Source organism: Oreochromis niloticus, linkage group LG1 (assembly GCF_001858045.2).
Source record: "Oreochromis niloticus isolate F11D_XX linkage group LG1, O_niloticus_UMD_NMBU, whole genome shotgun sequence".
In the NCBI taxonomy this organism is placed as follows: domain Eukaryota; kingdom Metazoa; phylum Chordata; class Actinopteri; order Cichliformes; family Cichlidae; genus Oreochromis; species Oreochromis niloticus.
The window spans coordinates 26111289-26127693 of record NC_031965.2 but is presented as its reverse complement, the minus strand read 5'-3'; the positions used below and the strand labels follow the sequence as shown (position 1 = coordinate 26127693).

At 39.5% G+C, this 16405-nt stretch overlaps 1 protein-coding gene across 2 annotated transcripts in view; it reads left to right on the top strand.

Annotated features, from left to right (window-relative positions):
* The window catches only part of kif26ba (kinesin family member 26Ba), a 91115-nt gene that overhangs the window by 13385 nt on the left and 61325 nt on the right, over nucleotides 1-16405 (top strand). For both annotated transcript variants that reach the window (XM_019359632.2, XM_005458961.3), the window contains exon 3: nucleotides 12859-13527. In XM_019359632.2, the coding sequence (XP_019215177.1) occupies nucleotides 12859-13527 (669 nt within the window). The remainder of the gene's footprint in view (nucleotides 1-12858; nucleotides 13528-16405) is intronic.

Genomic DNA, 16405 nt, shown 5'->3' with positions numbered 1-16405 from the left:
AGGGCAGGAGGTGCAACCAGAACAAGGATGACATTTAAGCAGCAAACAGTTTTCATTCTGGCCCTCATGGCAGATTTCACTGAAATAGTTGTGTATCGGTTACTGCAGTATTTTTAAAGGCTTTTGTTAAAGAGCCTCTTTGAATGGGACTTCAATATAATCTAGCAGATTCTTGAAACTAAATCTTAAGTAGCAGATTTGTCCTCTGCTGTCCATTTTTCTGTCCTCTCGTTCTTTTCTGTTATCACCCTAACACCAACAGACATAAATATCATCCACTTCCTCCTAATACTTATCATCCATCTCATCATAACAGCACTCCCTCTGACCTCACATCACTCCTCTCCCATTCCTCCTCTTATCACATGATGGAGGGGGTGAAAGATTAAAAAAATAGATAGGAAAGATGGGGATAAGAAAAGATAGAATAAAAACCTAGTCAAAACAGAGGTTTAAAGAAAGGGAGAGGCAATAATGCTTATAGACTGGACAGAGGTGAAAGAGGGAAAGTGTGTGTGTGTGTGTGTGTGTGTGTTTGCTTTTTGGGAGAGAGAGAGAAGAGAGAGCGAGTGAGAAAGTAAATTGGCTGTTTGTTCGCAGTCTGCGCTTCAATCAGACACAGAGAATAGCCTCTAGCCGTTAAACTTTCCAATTACCTTGAGCAGATGGAGGCTGTGGGCTCGGTTTAGAGAGGTTGTTCTGGTTGTTGTTGTTGTTTACTGTTATCTGCTATTGACTGTACGTCTACCTACATACATTGTCAGAAAAAGGGACAGGGCTGTCATAGAAAAGCAGGGTTCTCCCTTTTTAATCTTTATCTTCATATATCTCTCCAGTTCTTATTTTACTCCCTGTTTCATCTCTGATTGATCATATCTGGTCGGGCAAGAGTAGTTTAGCTGTTCATATTACAGCCTTGTGACTGAATGGTCGTCTTTACGAATTCAGGTTTGGTGACCTTGAGAAATGCGGATGAAGTCTACCCACTCTCAGTAACAACTGTGCTCTTGAGCAAAGCTCTCCAGCCCCAGCTGTTCCCTTTGAGGACCTCGTTGGGCAACAGTGTAGCACTGTGCTTTGCTTTGCAGAGCTCCCGTGTATGAATGAGTGCTACTGTGCGAGCATGAAGCCTGGAGAAGAGCAAGCACGCTTAACTGACTTTTGTGAATATTGGCGTATTAAATAACGTTTGCAGGCTGATTGAAGCTTCTTATAAAGCTGAGGAAACTTACAAACTGGCTTAATCTTTCTGCATTATTTGTTGTTCAAAGTGCCGTTAGCTTTTTCTACTAAAAACATTTCTAACAATTTTAGCTGTTTGAAATGTGTTCTTGTTTTTCCATATTGTTAAACAGAAACATTTTAACTAATGAGTTGGTTGGTCCTGAGTGAAATATATAATCCCTAGTTAGATATATTTTCCACAATGAAATGTCTTTACCAGTATATAGAGGTATTGCCCATGTCTGCAGAGGGTAATCTGTAAAGCAGCTGGTTTATGTGTTCTCAAAATCATTTGTAGTTTGTAGGATATATCCAGCTCAGGGAAAACACATCTACAAAAACTGCCTCTCCAGGGAGATGTTCGCAGTGTTGTTGAACAGTGCCAAAAATAGTTGTTTAATAGTTAATTAATACAAGAGAAACAGAGACAGTGAGACGTATTAATGTTGGATTATCAGTTTCAGAAAATTATAGTACAGACACATGAACCTCCAGCTTAGGTCATCGTCAAACCTGCACATGTGTCAGTCCTTTGCAAATTGTAACAACATCCTTAGATGTGCTTTATATTCAGAGCTAATATATTGTGCTAAAGAAAGGAAGAAGCTGAAAATGGTTCTTAAAATCAGTCTATTTTTATTCATCCTGATATTAGTGTTTCTCTTAATTCCTCGTGTCTAATAAGAACTTAACAGAGCTACTTGCACAGCTGCAGACTATTAGTCATGTAGGCAATTTTCCATTTGGCCGTTTTTGTGCTGTTTTTGTAGAGGAGGAACACTAAAAATAGAGGGTAAAAGGGAGGGCTTGACATGAATGACATGAAACCAAAGACGTTGCAACTGGGCTAAATGGTACATATGAACTCACTATCAGGTCACCAGGACACCCTAGTTATCATCACTTTACTTCATCTGAAATTAGGGGCAGCTGAGTGATAGTCTGGAGCTCTAAAAATTGACAATACTGACTGAAGACCTGCTAACCACACTTCTAATTTAAAAAAGGGTAGTAATTAAAGTCTTAGTTGTCCATAATATATGACTTGATATACTGCCTTTCTGCCACACTATTAGAGAGGAAAACTCATGCCATCCACTGGTGATATGACTTTATATATTGTATCATTTGCCTGTGAAACACATGTGTTTACCTGTTTTTCTTATGTGTGTGTACATACTGTGTAAAGGTATAAATGGAGGTTATCGGGCAGATCTTTACCTTCAGCTCCTCCGGTACTTCACTAACCTTGGAATGAAAGGATACTAGGGGGGAAAGAACGGATGGATAGGAAAAAGAGGAGGAAAACAAGGGAGCAGAGGAGGAGTGAGAGGGTGTCGGAGAGTGTGTATTCACGTGTGGGATACGGCAAGATGGATTACCCAACCCGACGGGCAATTTATCACTGTCACAGAGAGAGAGAGGGGGCAAAAGAAGGGATGCAGAAGAGAGGGGAAAGGAAACAGAGAGGCAGCAAGAGGATGGGATGAAGAGCTTGGGGAAAGACCGTTAAAAACTAGGTGGAGGACAAAACAAGGAGAATAAACAATTATGAGCGAATACTTTATTTTGTGCTCAGTCAGACACATTTTTACAACTAATCAAGACGAGTTGTAACCCCATGCCTGGAAAGGGCAAAAACAGAGCAGAGAAAAGACAGAAAAGCAAAGGATTTGCTGTTTGGCTCCTGAAGCATAAGCACATCCTTTAAATGTCCTATATTCTTAGTGACTGAAGCTGGAAAAAAGTATAGTTGTGCAGTCTCTATGTAGTGCACTTCATAAGGCTTGGATCCTTTTGATCTTAATATGGAGCATATTAGAAATATGATGTAAAATCAGAGATTTCTCACCAGGGATGGTGAAGACCTGGCATTTTATTGCCAAGCTCTGATGAGTTCCAATCAGTCACAACAATAAAACATCCTTCATGCTGCTGTACAGGTATCCCCTTGTGTTGCCTAACAGCATCGACCCATTGAAGTGGAAATTCTGTCGTCCCTGGCATCCTTTTGGGGCTGATGGTTGATGGCTTATTTTAGAGCATCCCATACATAGATGCTTGGACACTAAAGCCATCACAGAGCACCATTGCTGTGGTAGATCTACTAGAGGTGTGCCACAATGTGTACACCTGTTCTCCTTTGTTTGTTTAATCGTTTCTTTCTTTCTTTCTGATGTGAACAGAGCGGGGTGTGAAATTTTGCCTTGCTTGCAGATATCCAATGTGAAACAGGCATTCACATAGAATACATTCTCACCTAAATTAACCAGCCATGTTCCCTCATCTATATTCAGGTGCAGACAACTAGCTAATTGGTAGCTAGCTAGCACAGTGAAGAAGATTATTTTTGCATATACCTCATTTACAGTGCAGCTCTGTTACAGATGGTGGACTAATTTAAAAAACAGACTGCAGAGTTTATATGCAGTTCATTTACAGTCAGGAAGCACCATCGATAGCCAGATAATTTCAAAACAGCCATCAGCGAGTAACTTTCACATAAAAAAAAGAGGCAGCAATTTAAACAACTATTTCATTTATAGCACTGGGCACTGTTGTGGATGGGCAGCTAATAAAAAAACCAGGCTGTCTTCCAGCCAGCTAGCTCATTTACACTAGCAGGGAGCCCGTCTGTAAACTTAACTCTGTACAGGCCGGGACAAGATCTGTAGCTCGGGCTGTTAATGAGAAGGCAGCATGCATAAAAAACAGTGCATGTACAGATAGACGGGCTGAAATATTGATGAAGCAAAAATGTAAAAAGTATTTTTTAATTCACATAAACACTTGTCATGTTTGCATGTGAGAAGGACACAGACAGAGAAAGAGATCTCATCTGTCTGTAGCATCTGTTTCCAGTATTTTACATCCTCTTTGATTGACATTACACACACATATGCACACACACACACACACGCAGGTCAAGGCTATTTTTGGACATTATATGTTTGTGGGTGAAGAAAAAAACAACTTTGTGACTGATGAGCACTTAACCTAAGCTAATTCATGGCAGCATGCAGACAGCCAATTAATTATGGTTGTCAATCCCGAAGAGTGACTGCATGAATGGCTGGCTGCAGACACAAATGTGTCATCAACATGGTCCGTCTCATGAGAGTTGTTTGCCCACAACATTTCAAAGGGAAGTAAGATTTCAAAGAAACATCCATAAAGACAAACAGATAAAAGCATCAAAAGCTTGTCCTCTTTGAATGAACCCACCCTGCTTTCTTTCTCTCAGAGACGGACTACTCACGGCAAGTCTGCTTAACTAAAGGGCTAATGATGGTGATGACGCTGATATACACGTGCTCCACTGAAAAATGCAGAGCGCAGAAACTAAATTTCATGTTGTATCATCAACTTGATTTGATGTTTTATGCATTTGTTTTAAAATTTTGAGTGGTTGGTTGATTGTTCTGTTATTTTGAAGTATCATCTAAATTAATACATAATGTTTTTTATGTCACCAAGACATAAAAACTGGATATGTAGGATTGCGAGGAAATTCTGTTAAGACCTGCTTAGAAAGTTTGGCATAAAGTAAGGTTTTACAAAGTGTTTACTTCCTCTGAAAGTTATGTTTCTACTGCAGTTTTTACTGTTCTGGAATATGTTTTATGACATTGGACACTGTATAAATTGTCAGTCATACAGTAAGAAGCCTTGAAGCCATAACATTATACAATCAAAAGTCGGGCAGCATAAACATCCACATAAAAAAATGAACAAGAAAGTATCAAGGAAAATAATGCAGCAAGTAATTTGCACTGGCACTATGTAGGTAGACGCTTATGCTAATTAATTTTCACACTGCTATGACAACAAACTTTCTAATGCATTTCTCTTTGTTATTAACATGTGTCAACATCACAGGCGAGTGTGTAAATGTGTGCAAGCAAACTGTGTGTCTGTTCATTTAAATGAATGCTTCACAGGATTTATGCATATGTGCTGGTACGCATTTGTGTGTTAGTGTAATAGGTCACAGTTATGTCCTAACCAATCTAACTCCTACTACCGTTATTGGATCATATGAGGGAATGACCAATTAAAAAGGTGATTAAAGGAGACATACTTCAGAGAGGGAAAGAGAGGAGGAAGAGGGGCTGGAGGTAATAAATGAGGGAGAAAGAGGAAACCTTCCGGGGTTCTTTAGTTATTTGTCACAGAGGGGAAACAAAGAAAGAGAAAAGTCTGCGCAGGCAGCGGTTGATTTGCTTAATATTCTGGCACTTGCGAACATGCTATTAAAGAACAGCTTCTGCTAAGGGTTATTTCTGATGTGTGCTACAAAAACACTAATCTTCCACTTAGGTAGCTTTTAAACACAAGGAGTTAATGTAGCTTTTATTAAGTGTAGCGCATTTCAACGTTTTTATCTATCTGCACTGAATTGTTGGTGTGGTTTTTTTTATGGATTCTTTACCCAGCCTCTATTTATCATCATGAAGTATTCCCTGCACAAATATCCTTGTTACTTTACCCGTGTATTTTCTTCTCACGTTTATAGTCTCAGTGGTGTCATAATCGTTTTTTTTTTAGGATTAATACAATCCAATATCACATAGAGTTAAATTAATTATTGACTTTAATAATATTTTCTTTGTCATGATTTAGAATTTCTGTTTCTATCACTTTCTATCTGTTACTTTTTCTTTTTTACTTTGCCTTGTGTTCCATTATCTGTTTAAGTTCTGGTTTTTAGTCATTTCCAGTTACCAATCTGTAACACATGTAACACAAGTATGTAACACAAACATACACAGTGCACACTTTTTTAGGTATACTTTACCCTTTTTTACCTTCTTTACCTTCAGGACTGCCTTAATTTTTCGTAGAATAGATTCAACAAGGTGCTGGAAACATTCCTCAGAGACTGCCACTCGCTGGATATTGTCTCTTTATTGGACCGTTTTCTGTAAAACCCAGAGATGGTTGTGCAGAAACCCACTTGGAGGATCAGCAATTTCTAAAATACTCAGACCAGCCCATATAGCACATTCAAAGCCACTCAAATAGCCTTTCTTCCCCATTAGGATGCTCAGTTTGAACTTCAGCAGTTCATATTTACCTAATCTGCCTAAATGCAGTAAGTTCCCACCATGTTACTGGCTGTTTACATACTTGCATTAATGAGTAGTTGAACAGGTGTGCCTAATAAAGTGTCTGGAGAGTGTCTGTATGTGTATGTATTTGTTTCAGACGTAATGGTGTGAGAGACCTGTGCTTGACCTCGGTGAGTGCAACATTGGTTAAATATACCGTATATGTGCCTATCCATGTGTTTGATGTGTGTGATGTCATTTATAACCTGTGTGTTATTGACCTTCATCCTGCGAAGACGTCAGACTCAATCATTCACACACAAGCACACAGTCTTCATCATAACCGCGATAATGGGCTGCCAACAGAGTTGAAATTTATACTATTTTTATCAGCCTCTTACCTGCTCCATGTCTTTGCTTTATTTTTGTGTGTGCTTATATATAAGTATATGAGCTTATATGTAATGTGTATGCTCGCGTGTTGTCAGAGCAGGTGCAAGAGACCGTCTGCATCTCTTCTGCATGAATTCACTGATTCCAGACCTGCTGAGAAGTGCCTGTGTGTCTGTGATAGGGTAAATACAGGAGCAAATAGTGGAGAAATGGATGAGCAGAGGGATGAGTGAAGGCATGGGGGAGGAAAGATTTATTCTGCTTTGTCACTCATATGGAACTGATTACATACATTCTCCATAGTAAACTGGCAAACAAAAACAAAGACTACACATATAATACACATCAGTCAGTTTTCTTTCTGTCTTCTCTTGCCCACCTTTTCTGTTTTCGTAGTTTTGAATGTGATATGATGCTATGAACTGATGCTAAATATAGGAAAAGTGGAATCAGGGAAAGACAGAAGATAGGAATACAGTAAAGGAGGTGGGTCAAAGTGTTGTCTCATAGTCAGTGGTGGAAAGAGTATTTTTTCCATGTATTTGTGTGTGTGTGTGTGCGTATGAAAGGGATGTGTCTTGTTGAGCTTGACAGCCTATTTTCCTGAATCCTTTACCTCCTGCGCACTCACAGACACACACACACAAACAGTGAGGGCGAGCTGTCTGTTTTCATCAAATCTCAGTAATAGCATCCTTCTGTGTCCAGTCTGCACCCATCCACCCACACACACACACATACAAACGCACACAGTCAAACACACTGATTGTCAGCCACTAAGAGTTGCTGAGGTCACTTTTCAGTTACGTTGGACTCAATCGCCATCTCTCTCTGCTTTTCCCTTATTCTGTCACTCCATCTTTGCAGTGTAGAGCCGAGGATGCGTTTGTCTCCCATGTAGGAGGAAATGAATCACACTCGCACACACATATAGACTATCTGTGATGCTGCGAGTGATTGAGTCACTCACAGAATACTGATGAAGTCAGAGGTGAAGAGATGGGTTGAAGAGATGAATAGGTGTGATGAAAGAAGGAGGGGAAGTGAGGAGAGCAGAGAATATAACAGTTCACAGCGAGAAGTTATTATCAAACTGTGCAAAACACTAAAAATCTCTGTTAATCTGCAGAGTACTTCATATTGGTGGAATTCAAAATTTCTAATGAATAGAGCCTACCTTGTCTGGTAAGAACTCAGCTCAAAGTTATGCTGTTCTAATGAAAGATGAGCTGAATATAAAAAATGAACTATTAGTAGGGGAAAAAATGCAGAAATGGGTTCATCGAGCAGGCACAGAAAGTACATTTGCATGTTGTGTGTACAAGGTGTTGTGTTCATGGTCAGCGTTTGCAAAAGCTGTCTGTTTTTTCATCCCCCCCTCCCCATCTTTCCCCTCAGAAACCACAGCTCTCCTGTTTTTTTAGTCAGGCAGCTTGGCTGCTTCTCAAATCTTAGCTAATTGGGAACAACAAGACCCTCATCTCAAGGACCATACACCGTGTCCACTTTAATGCTGCTTTAGTCGCCTGTCTGCTGTGCTCTCACAGTTAAGTGTGTGCATGTGTGACAGGGCGATAGAGAAGGGTCAAAAGATGCCAAAAGAGATTAAATGTTCCCTTTTTGCCAATTTTTGGCAAAGATAGGACTTTTCCAACTCAGTACAAACAGGAAAAGCAGAAAGCGGGGTTATTGTTTTGGCACCGATGAGAAGAATGCTTCACAATTTGTTCACAGTGGTTTATTTTATCTGTCTCCCTCAATCATATTTTATAACTAACATGAACAGTCTGGTCTGGTCGCAATAATTAGAATGTTTATGTAAAGGCTGTAATAGGAAGATATTACTTATAACATATGTAAGAATTGAGAATTTCCATTCATTTTGAGTGTGTCATCTTTGTCTTCTTTTATTGCTGTGTGCTGACTAATTCAGTGGCAAACGGTATTTGACATTGAAATGGCATTACTTTTCTTGTACATCAACAATAAGTTTGAGAGTATAGCAGTTTTCTTCCATTTACAAAAAGTCCTTTTGGTCGTGATCTCAGGGATGAAGAGAAATAGACTCTGTCTAGAGTGAAAATTTGAGCTGCACAGGGAGAATTTAGGGTTCTTACATAAGCATTAATAAAAGTAATGTAATTTGAAACCATAAGCCACTACATTAAGAATACCTAATGTTGCCATTTTTATGACTATTAATCATTATTAATGCTTTCCCCCTTCAGTCAAAGCACTTCCCATGCAAAGAAAAAGAAAATTAAAACTGTCAACTGTATTTATAAATCTTATTGATGATTTACATGTTTGATTTGGTGAATATATACGAGGCAAAGGATGTTGAATATGGAGCTGCCAGGCAGGAGGAAAAGAGGAAGGCCACAGAGAGGATTCATGGATGTAGTGAAGGAGGACATGCAGAGGGTTTATGTGATGGAAGAGGATACTTCAGAAGGGATACAGTGACATGGATGAGCTGCCGTGGCAATCCCGATAGGAAGCAGCCAACAAGAAGAAGTTGTATTTACTGTTAGGCTTCGCCTCAACTTTCTCCTTACAGTCTGACTCCAGTGATCTGTTTATTGCCGCCTGAAGTGTGCTATTATTGTCTCACGTCAGGCAGGAGTATGTTTGTATACTGCTATTACTGCATGTGTGTGTATGTGTATGTTTAACAGCATGTTCTGTTCATTATGCTGCTTAGTTTTTACAAGAACAAGTTTCCCTTTATCCATAAACACACACACACACGCTCACATACTCAGCAGGATTTGAACTCATGCCGTGTGTGTGTGTGTATCTTGTGGTCTAGTGGTTTGTTGACATAGTCAAGCAGGCAGTTCTCACACTGAGAGGGTACATTTTACTTTAAAATGAAATGTTACTTTGTGCACACACACACACACACACACACACACAGATATACACTGTATTGATTGTAAAGCTACAAGCTTGTCATTGAGAGAGGCTTATTAGGTGTGGCAGACAGGATGTTACATTTACTGTTTTTTTTCCTTTTTCTAAAAGGCTCCTATTATGTTATTAGCATAATAAGACCCACCAAAGAAGCTGACCACACACACAGATATACAGTTGGGAAGCCTTTGTGTTAAAGCGGTATTATTTGTCAGTAATGTGATAAACAGCCCATTAACTGTTAATAACATGAGTATGATGTATTGAGCAGCTTGATAGATCCAGAAGGGTTCTACTGCATGTTTTTATGTCTTCTCTGTCAATCATCTGTCTCAATCTTAATGTCTAAATCTGCTAAGAGATATCCATCGCATGAATATTGATTGGATGCACATATACACATGGCCATAGAAATTCTGCATCTCCACAACTCGTGTATTGATTAAACTTCAGTAAACAAAGAGTGCCCCCTCATCTCTTTGGTAAATACTGTGCATACACATCTTCTTGGCATGATGCACTGTGATGTTCAGACAAAGGTCCCAACTGTTGAGACTGAAGTGTTTGCTCATACATTACTGTGTCTTGGGTTATTTAAACAGCTGTACGAATCTTTACCAAAAACGAGATTTGAAAGCAATGGCTCTGAGATGCTGCAGTGCTTGGTAATAGCATCCTTTAGAAGAGATTCATGTTAGGGTGCATGGTAGAGTACATCCAGAAGCACATAAAATAGCAGAGAAGTGATGCTCTCGGTTCTTATTCAGTCTTTTCTAAGTTAAAATGCCATGAGATGCATTTAACCATGCACTCAGTCTGTAACTATCACTTAGGCAGAAAAGAGAATGAGGATGCACATACTGTTATACAAGAGGTGGGCTAGTTGAAAGCAGGAAGGTTGCACTTAGTAGCACCATCTACCACAGGTGTTTAATTGAATTACAGAGCTCTGAAGCAGACATGCACACCAAACCTGCATTTGGGTGAACAATAAGCTCACAAAATCACAGTCATTTGAATCCTACCATCAGTCTCAAGGGTCCTAAGCAAAGCTAAATTTTATGAGGAAAAGCCGTTTCTATTTAATGACCTTTGCGAGATAAAGACCTTAATGCTTTATGGAAAACTTAAAAAAATATTTTTCACCAGGGTCAAATGAGGTTTAGATGCAGATCTGTATCAGGGTGTGCGTGTGCTTGTTAACTTTGATATTGAGTCCAAAGACTCATGGCAGGAGATTTAAAGTGGCTTTGCTCTATCCAAGTGGTTCCAATTAGTCTGGAAAAACATATACAGGCTCAACACGCACCTTTTAATGTACAAATATCTATGCACAAAGGCACAGATAAGTCCACACAGAGATTGGATGAATATCGTGATTCTGCACACAATAATTGTTCTCACACACGCATCCACAAAGAGTAACCGGAAAAAGAGAGATGTAGAGGATATAAAAGAGAAAAATAAACAAACTGACCCATGTTACTTTGGTTTTTTCTTCCATTGCTCATGTTTAACCGCTGGTTTACATTGTGTGCAATATAAATATGTAAGCATTGACTCAACCTATTATATGAGTCTTTTTTTCTTTACATTTTTTTCTAACCAAAAAAGGCATAACACACTGTTTGTACACCTCAATGCCTTTAATGCTGACATTTTTCATATGTGGTGTTTGTGTCAGGTTAACTTACCTAAAGAGCTGATTCATCTAATTATCTGTATACTTGTGTACAGAATCATATCAATCACGATGTTAAAAGTAAGGTGATTTGTTTGGAACAGGTTGAACAAAGTAAAGAGAAGAAGAGCACTGTTTTTTTAAAGAAGCTACTTTAGTATAGAGGTGTTAAGAGGACTATCTTTGGAGGAGCACTCTTAAAGGGTATCCCAACAGGAAGTGACTTGTAGTAATGTGGCAACCAGATACAGTATATAATGAATGACATCCAGTGACTTAAAAGTTTCATGCCAATGGGCGTAAGTGTGACAAGTGAATCTCTTCCTGTGAGGACACCCCTACACCCCCACCGTGTGGTGTTAAGCTATGTGCATGTAGGTTTTTGCCTACAGAATCTACTAACATCTAGTGTGCCTTCTTAATGAAATACTTAATGAAAAGGTTATTTATGTATAGTAAGAAGTGTAGTGTCAAAAGTGAAGATGCTTTGCATACATATCCAGTATAGTTTGCCTTTTTCAACAGCATGTTTGCTGATTGGCGTTTTGAGTATTTGATTCAGGAAATATAGTTATTTTCTGCTGGTCTGCTGCTAAATGACCAAAGATTGATGTGTTGATCTTCCCATGGTGTGCTTACTTTTTAATGTATACGATCATACTTTACATACAATGAATATTACCCCTGATCTGTTTGTTTTTTTGTTAAAAATAACATATGAACTTTGTTCTGGGTTGTAGTCTTATTTCCCACTGAAAATATAATGTTTGGATCCCGCTATATTTATTTATACAAGTCTTCCATATATCTCTAGACAATTACCGTTTAATCTTATGGCTTATCCATATTATTATTATTATTATTATTATTATTATTATGTGACATACAACAGATGAATTTATTAATTTAAATGCTCTAGTGTGCAAATAAAAAGACTCATTCAAATACTTTTGAACTCTATTATGAGACATAAATATAAAAGAAACAGTCACAATTTTAATTTTTTATCGGCTTTTTATGGAAAATTGCTGAAACTGATGGTTAACTAAACCTTAATGAATAGAAAAGTGGTTGTTTTTATAATTTAGCAATAAATTAAGTTATTCCTAATTGATAGAAATTAATAATCAAACACCTGACCTTATACATACATGTCAGACTGAACCAGCAAAATTCAGTAAAAGAAAGAAAAAAGGGGGGGGGGGGGGGGGATCGTATAAGGTCAGTTGCTTTCATTCCTGTATGAGACAAATTTTTGCTGCTAGCTTCTGTCATACTTTTATCCTTTAGACCCCGAGGACATAGTGTGTGTCTGTCTGTGTTTTTGTGTGTGTACTTGTTTTTTCACTTGGTGTGTCTGTCTTACTACACTCCTTCCCTGAGGCTGAATAACATGCTTCTTGGTTTTTCTATAAATATTCATAGTAAGGACTTGTTCAACATGTCTATGATTTCTTCCTGTCTTATCCTTCGCTATCTTAAAGGTTTTCTTAACATATCTCACTCCCAGCTGTTCTTGTTCATTTTGCTTTCATTCAAACCTTCAGTCATGAGTCTAAATGTTTCCTTTTGTCTTTCTCTCCCTCCTTCCAGGATCCGTCATTCTCGCTCCTTCTCCACGATAAACTTCAGGTGCCCAACAGTTCTCGCCGGGCGTGGAACGAGCGTGACAGTCGATGCGATGTCTGTGCCACCCACCTCACTCAGCTCAAACAGGAAGCTGTGCGGATGGTTCTGACTCTCGACCAGTGGGATTTATCTCCAGCCTCTTCCCCTCCAGCCCTGAGTGGACGATATGGGTCTCAAGCACCTCCGGGTCCATCATCAGGAGCACCAGGAGGGCCTCTATCACGTGAATGGCCTCCTTTTCTCCCTTCCTCTTCCTCCCCCTCAGCTGTTGCTTCTGCTTCTCAGCCTGCGCACACATCCTCTCAATCCCCTTCTCCGGTTCCCAGCCAGACCCCAACACCAAGCCCTAGCCATGGATCATGCAGTCCGCAGCCTCAAGGTGCAGGGCACAGACTGGGGTCCAAGCCCAGCTCTCTGGGCCTCGGAGGTGGAGTGGACAGAAGAAACGGGTCCCCTAGTTCAGGAAAGACATCTGGTGGGCAACAGCAGCCAGTGACTGGAGTAAACAGCCCTGGAAATAATGGGGGTAGCAGCAGTAATAATGGGACTGGAGCAGTACTGAGCACGGCAGCTCTGCAGGCACATCAGCACCTGAACAGAACGAATGGAGGAGTCACACTCTATCCGTATCAGGTAAAACACCTATAGATGTGTGTATTCTGTATCTTGGACTGTCTGGACCGATTCTTCCCACAAGTGCATTGCAAATATCACCATGGAAACAGCAGAACTATATCATTATATGATCAAATGATGACAGGCAAGATGACTAGTCTCTTGATGTGAGTCTGACAGATTAGGCAGGAGTTCGGTACATTTACACTGATCATTTTGCAGGTTTGCCTTAACATCCGTAACCTACGTGAAATGTTGGTTCTTGTACTTCAGAATGAGCTAAGGACAATTAAACTAAAAGTTTTCTCCTCCATTATAATAAATATATGGCTGACTGTGTAGCAAACACAAAAAATGTTATGACTGGGATGTAGATACTGTTAAAAATGTACTTTTCTATAGAGATTTTTGCTGTCAGGCCTCAATATGCTTTAAAAAGACATTTTTCAGCTGTGACACATGCCTCCTGAGTGGGATACATGCATGCTAAGGAGAGAAGGAGAGATAGGAACCAAACACACTGTGTGATGTTAAAAGAAATTCAATTACTTTAAAATCCTTACCACTCAGTTTCTGGAATATTTGTTGATCATATCTCAGTCTTACCCGAGACTGATCAGATGAACTGGACTGCTGGGGCACATTGGTGTTTACATCCGTGTTTATCCTGTGTCTCTATCGAGGCTACTTCTGTTTAGATTTTCTCACTGTCTGCAGCTCAAAGAACCGAGCTCACAGTTATTTTATCTGACGTTGGTTAGAGTGATTTGGCCTCACAGGATCTCATGGTGGGTTTACATTTATGTTTTGCACTTTTGGTCTGATCACCAGCCGAGTTTAAACTTAAAGTATATTAGAAACTCAGTTTGCAGTCCAGTTTGTAGCCAGATGACAACATTATACTTTATGTTTTTCAAAGCATTGCCATTCCCAAACAAAGAGATTCTAAATAAGAAGAATAATTATTTATTTAGTCCATGTTTGCAAAGACAAATGGTAGCTGTAAACAAACCACGGCAGACCTGATGAGAAGTTCATGCTTTTCAGCATCTTTATTGACTCGCTTTCATCAACCGTTGTCGTTTCCACACAGCTGGAGCTTTTTAGCCGCCAGCCGAACACATAAACACCAACAACAACAATCATGGCAGGAGTTAGCCCACACTTTAAGCAGGCGAGGCGTGGTTGCGGATGCCACTCAGGGGCGTCCGTCTCCCCTGCAGTGTGACCACAGACCACACCCCGCCACAGTAGCAAATTTCTTTATGTGTTTATTTCTACTCAAATATTATAATACTAGTTTCTGATTATGGTTGCGTCTTCTAAAATTTCAAAGACACATTGTGCAATTCGTTTTTTGCATGCCAAAACGCTTACTAAGGAGACAAGAGGGAAGCAAAACATGTTGATATCAAGCATTAAGTTAGCACCAAGCAAGACTCAAGATTCAAGATTCAAGTGGAAAATAGGGATAAAAGAAAATGTTTTAGGAGGATACAGGAAGAGAAGAATTATTCACAAAAAAAGGAGGTTGGTAGGAGGGAGAAATCGCCTTAGGTGAACAGTGGTCTAGAGGTGTATGGAGAGAGGCAGTGGTGCTGAGACTCCAGGGGAAATCCAGAGGTGTGTGTGTGTGTGTGTGTGTGTGTGTGTGTGTGTGTGTGTGTGTGTGCATGTGTGTGTTAACATGAACGTGTTATACAGATGTAATAATTCATACAGTGATAATTAGGACTCCGGGGACTCTATGTCATACACCCCCAGTCCCTCTTCACTCTTTCATTCTCATTCATTTTCTTTCACACTTACTCTCCCCTTACTTCGCCCCTATTATCTCTCCTGCCGTTCTCACACTTTGTCTTCTTCATATTCATCCGCTCTTCTATCTTGCTGTTATCCCATCTGCTTTTACATTTTTTTATTCAACCCACGACTAGAATCAGATACAGAGAGATGGAGTGATAGATGGAAATGACTTTGTACACTCTCTTGAATTGTTTCGTTATCATGTCCTACCGGTCAGAATAAATTAGGTTTGCAGGCTTTTATGTATTCTGGTATGTCTTTGTGGGAATTACAGTCAAAGAGTTCAGATTTAAAAGAGCATTTCTCTTTTGCTAAATTTCATCTTCTCAGAAAATAAAAGGCGTTGATTTTTTTTAGGTTATGAGGTTTAGGTTTGTCTGTCTGTTAGCGGGATTGTGCAGAAAGTTATGCATGAAGATTCCAACACATGTGGGGGCTTGGCTCAACCTAGAAGTCCATCCAGCCATCTATTCTCTTCTGCTCGTCCTTATCAGGGTCTGCGTGAGCCTATCTCAGCTGTCATAGGGCAAGAGGCAGGGTAAACCCTGGACAGGTTGCCAGTCTATCGCAGGGTCAAAGAAGAAGTCATTAATGTTTTTGAGTTGATCTGGATAACGATCCAGGAGTCTTTGGAAGAATTCTTCACTATTGTGAGACTGTGAAAAAAAAATCAGATATTTCACATCATATGTACATTTATACACCACCTTTATGTTCAATAAACTGTTCAAACGTGGTGTTCAGGGCAGTTTGCATCACTTTTTTCATCCGCTACTTCAATTTTACACATCATTTCATAGTTTCATCGTTTCATGTAGCTTTTTTGACCGTGCTCCACTTAAAAATTTTCTTTGATTTTAACTTAGCCAGCATGAAAGCTGGAAGGTGTTTTGCTTTTTATGTGCCTGCGTCACGTTTGTTGTTTCTCCATTCATGTGTTTGCACATCTCAGTCCTTTGAAAGCTGCCTGAACAAAGGAAATTCTAGAAACTGTTCGCAAACGTTCGCTTCGACCATGAAGTGATTAGATTTTGGTGGTCAGAGATAAAGATCCCTGTAATCTTATAAAAAACATTTTGGTTCAGATGCA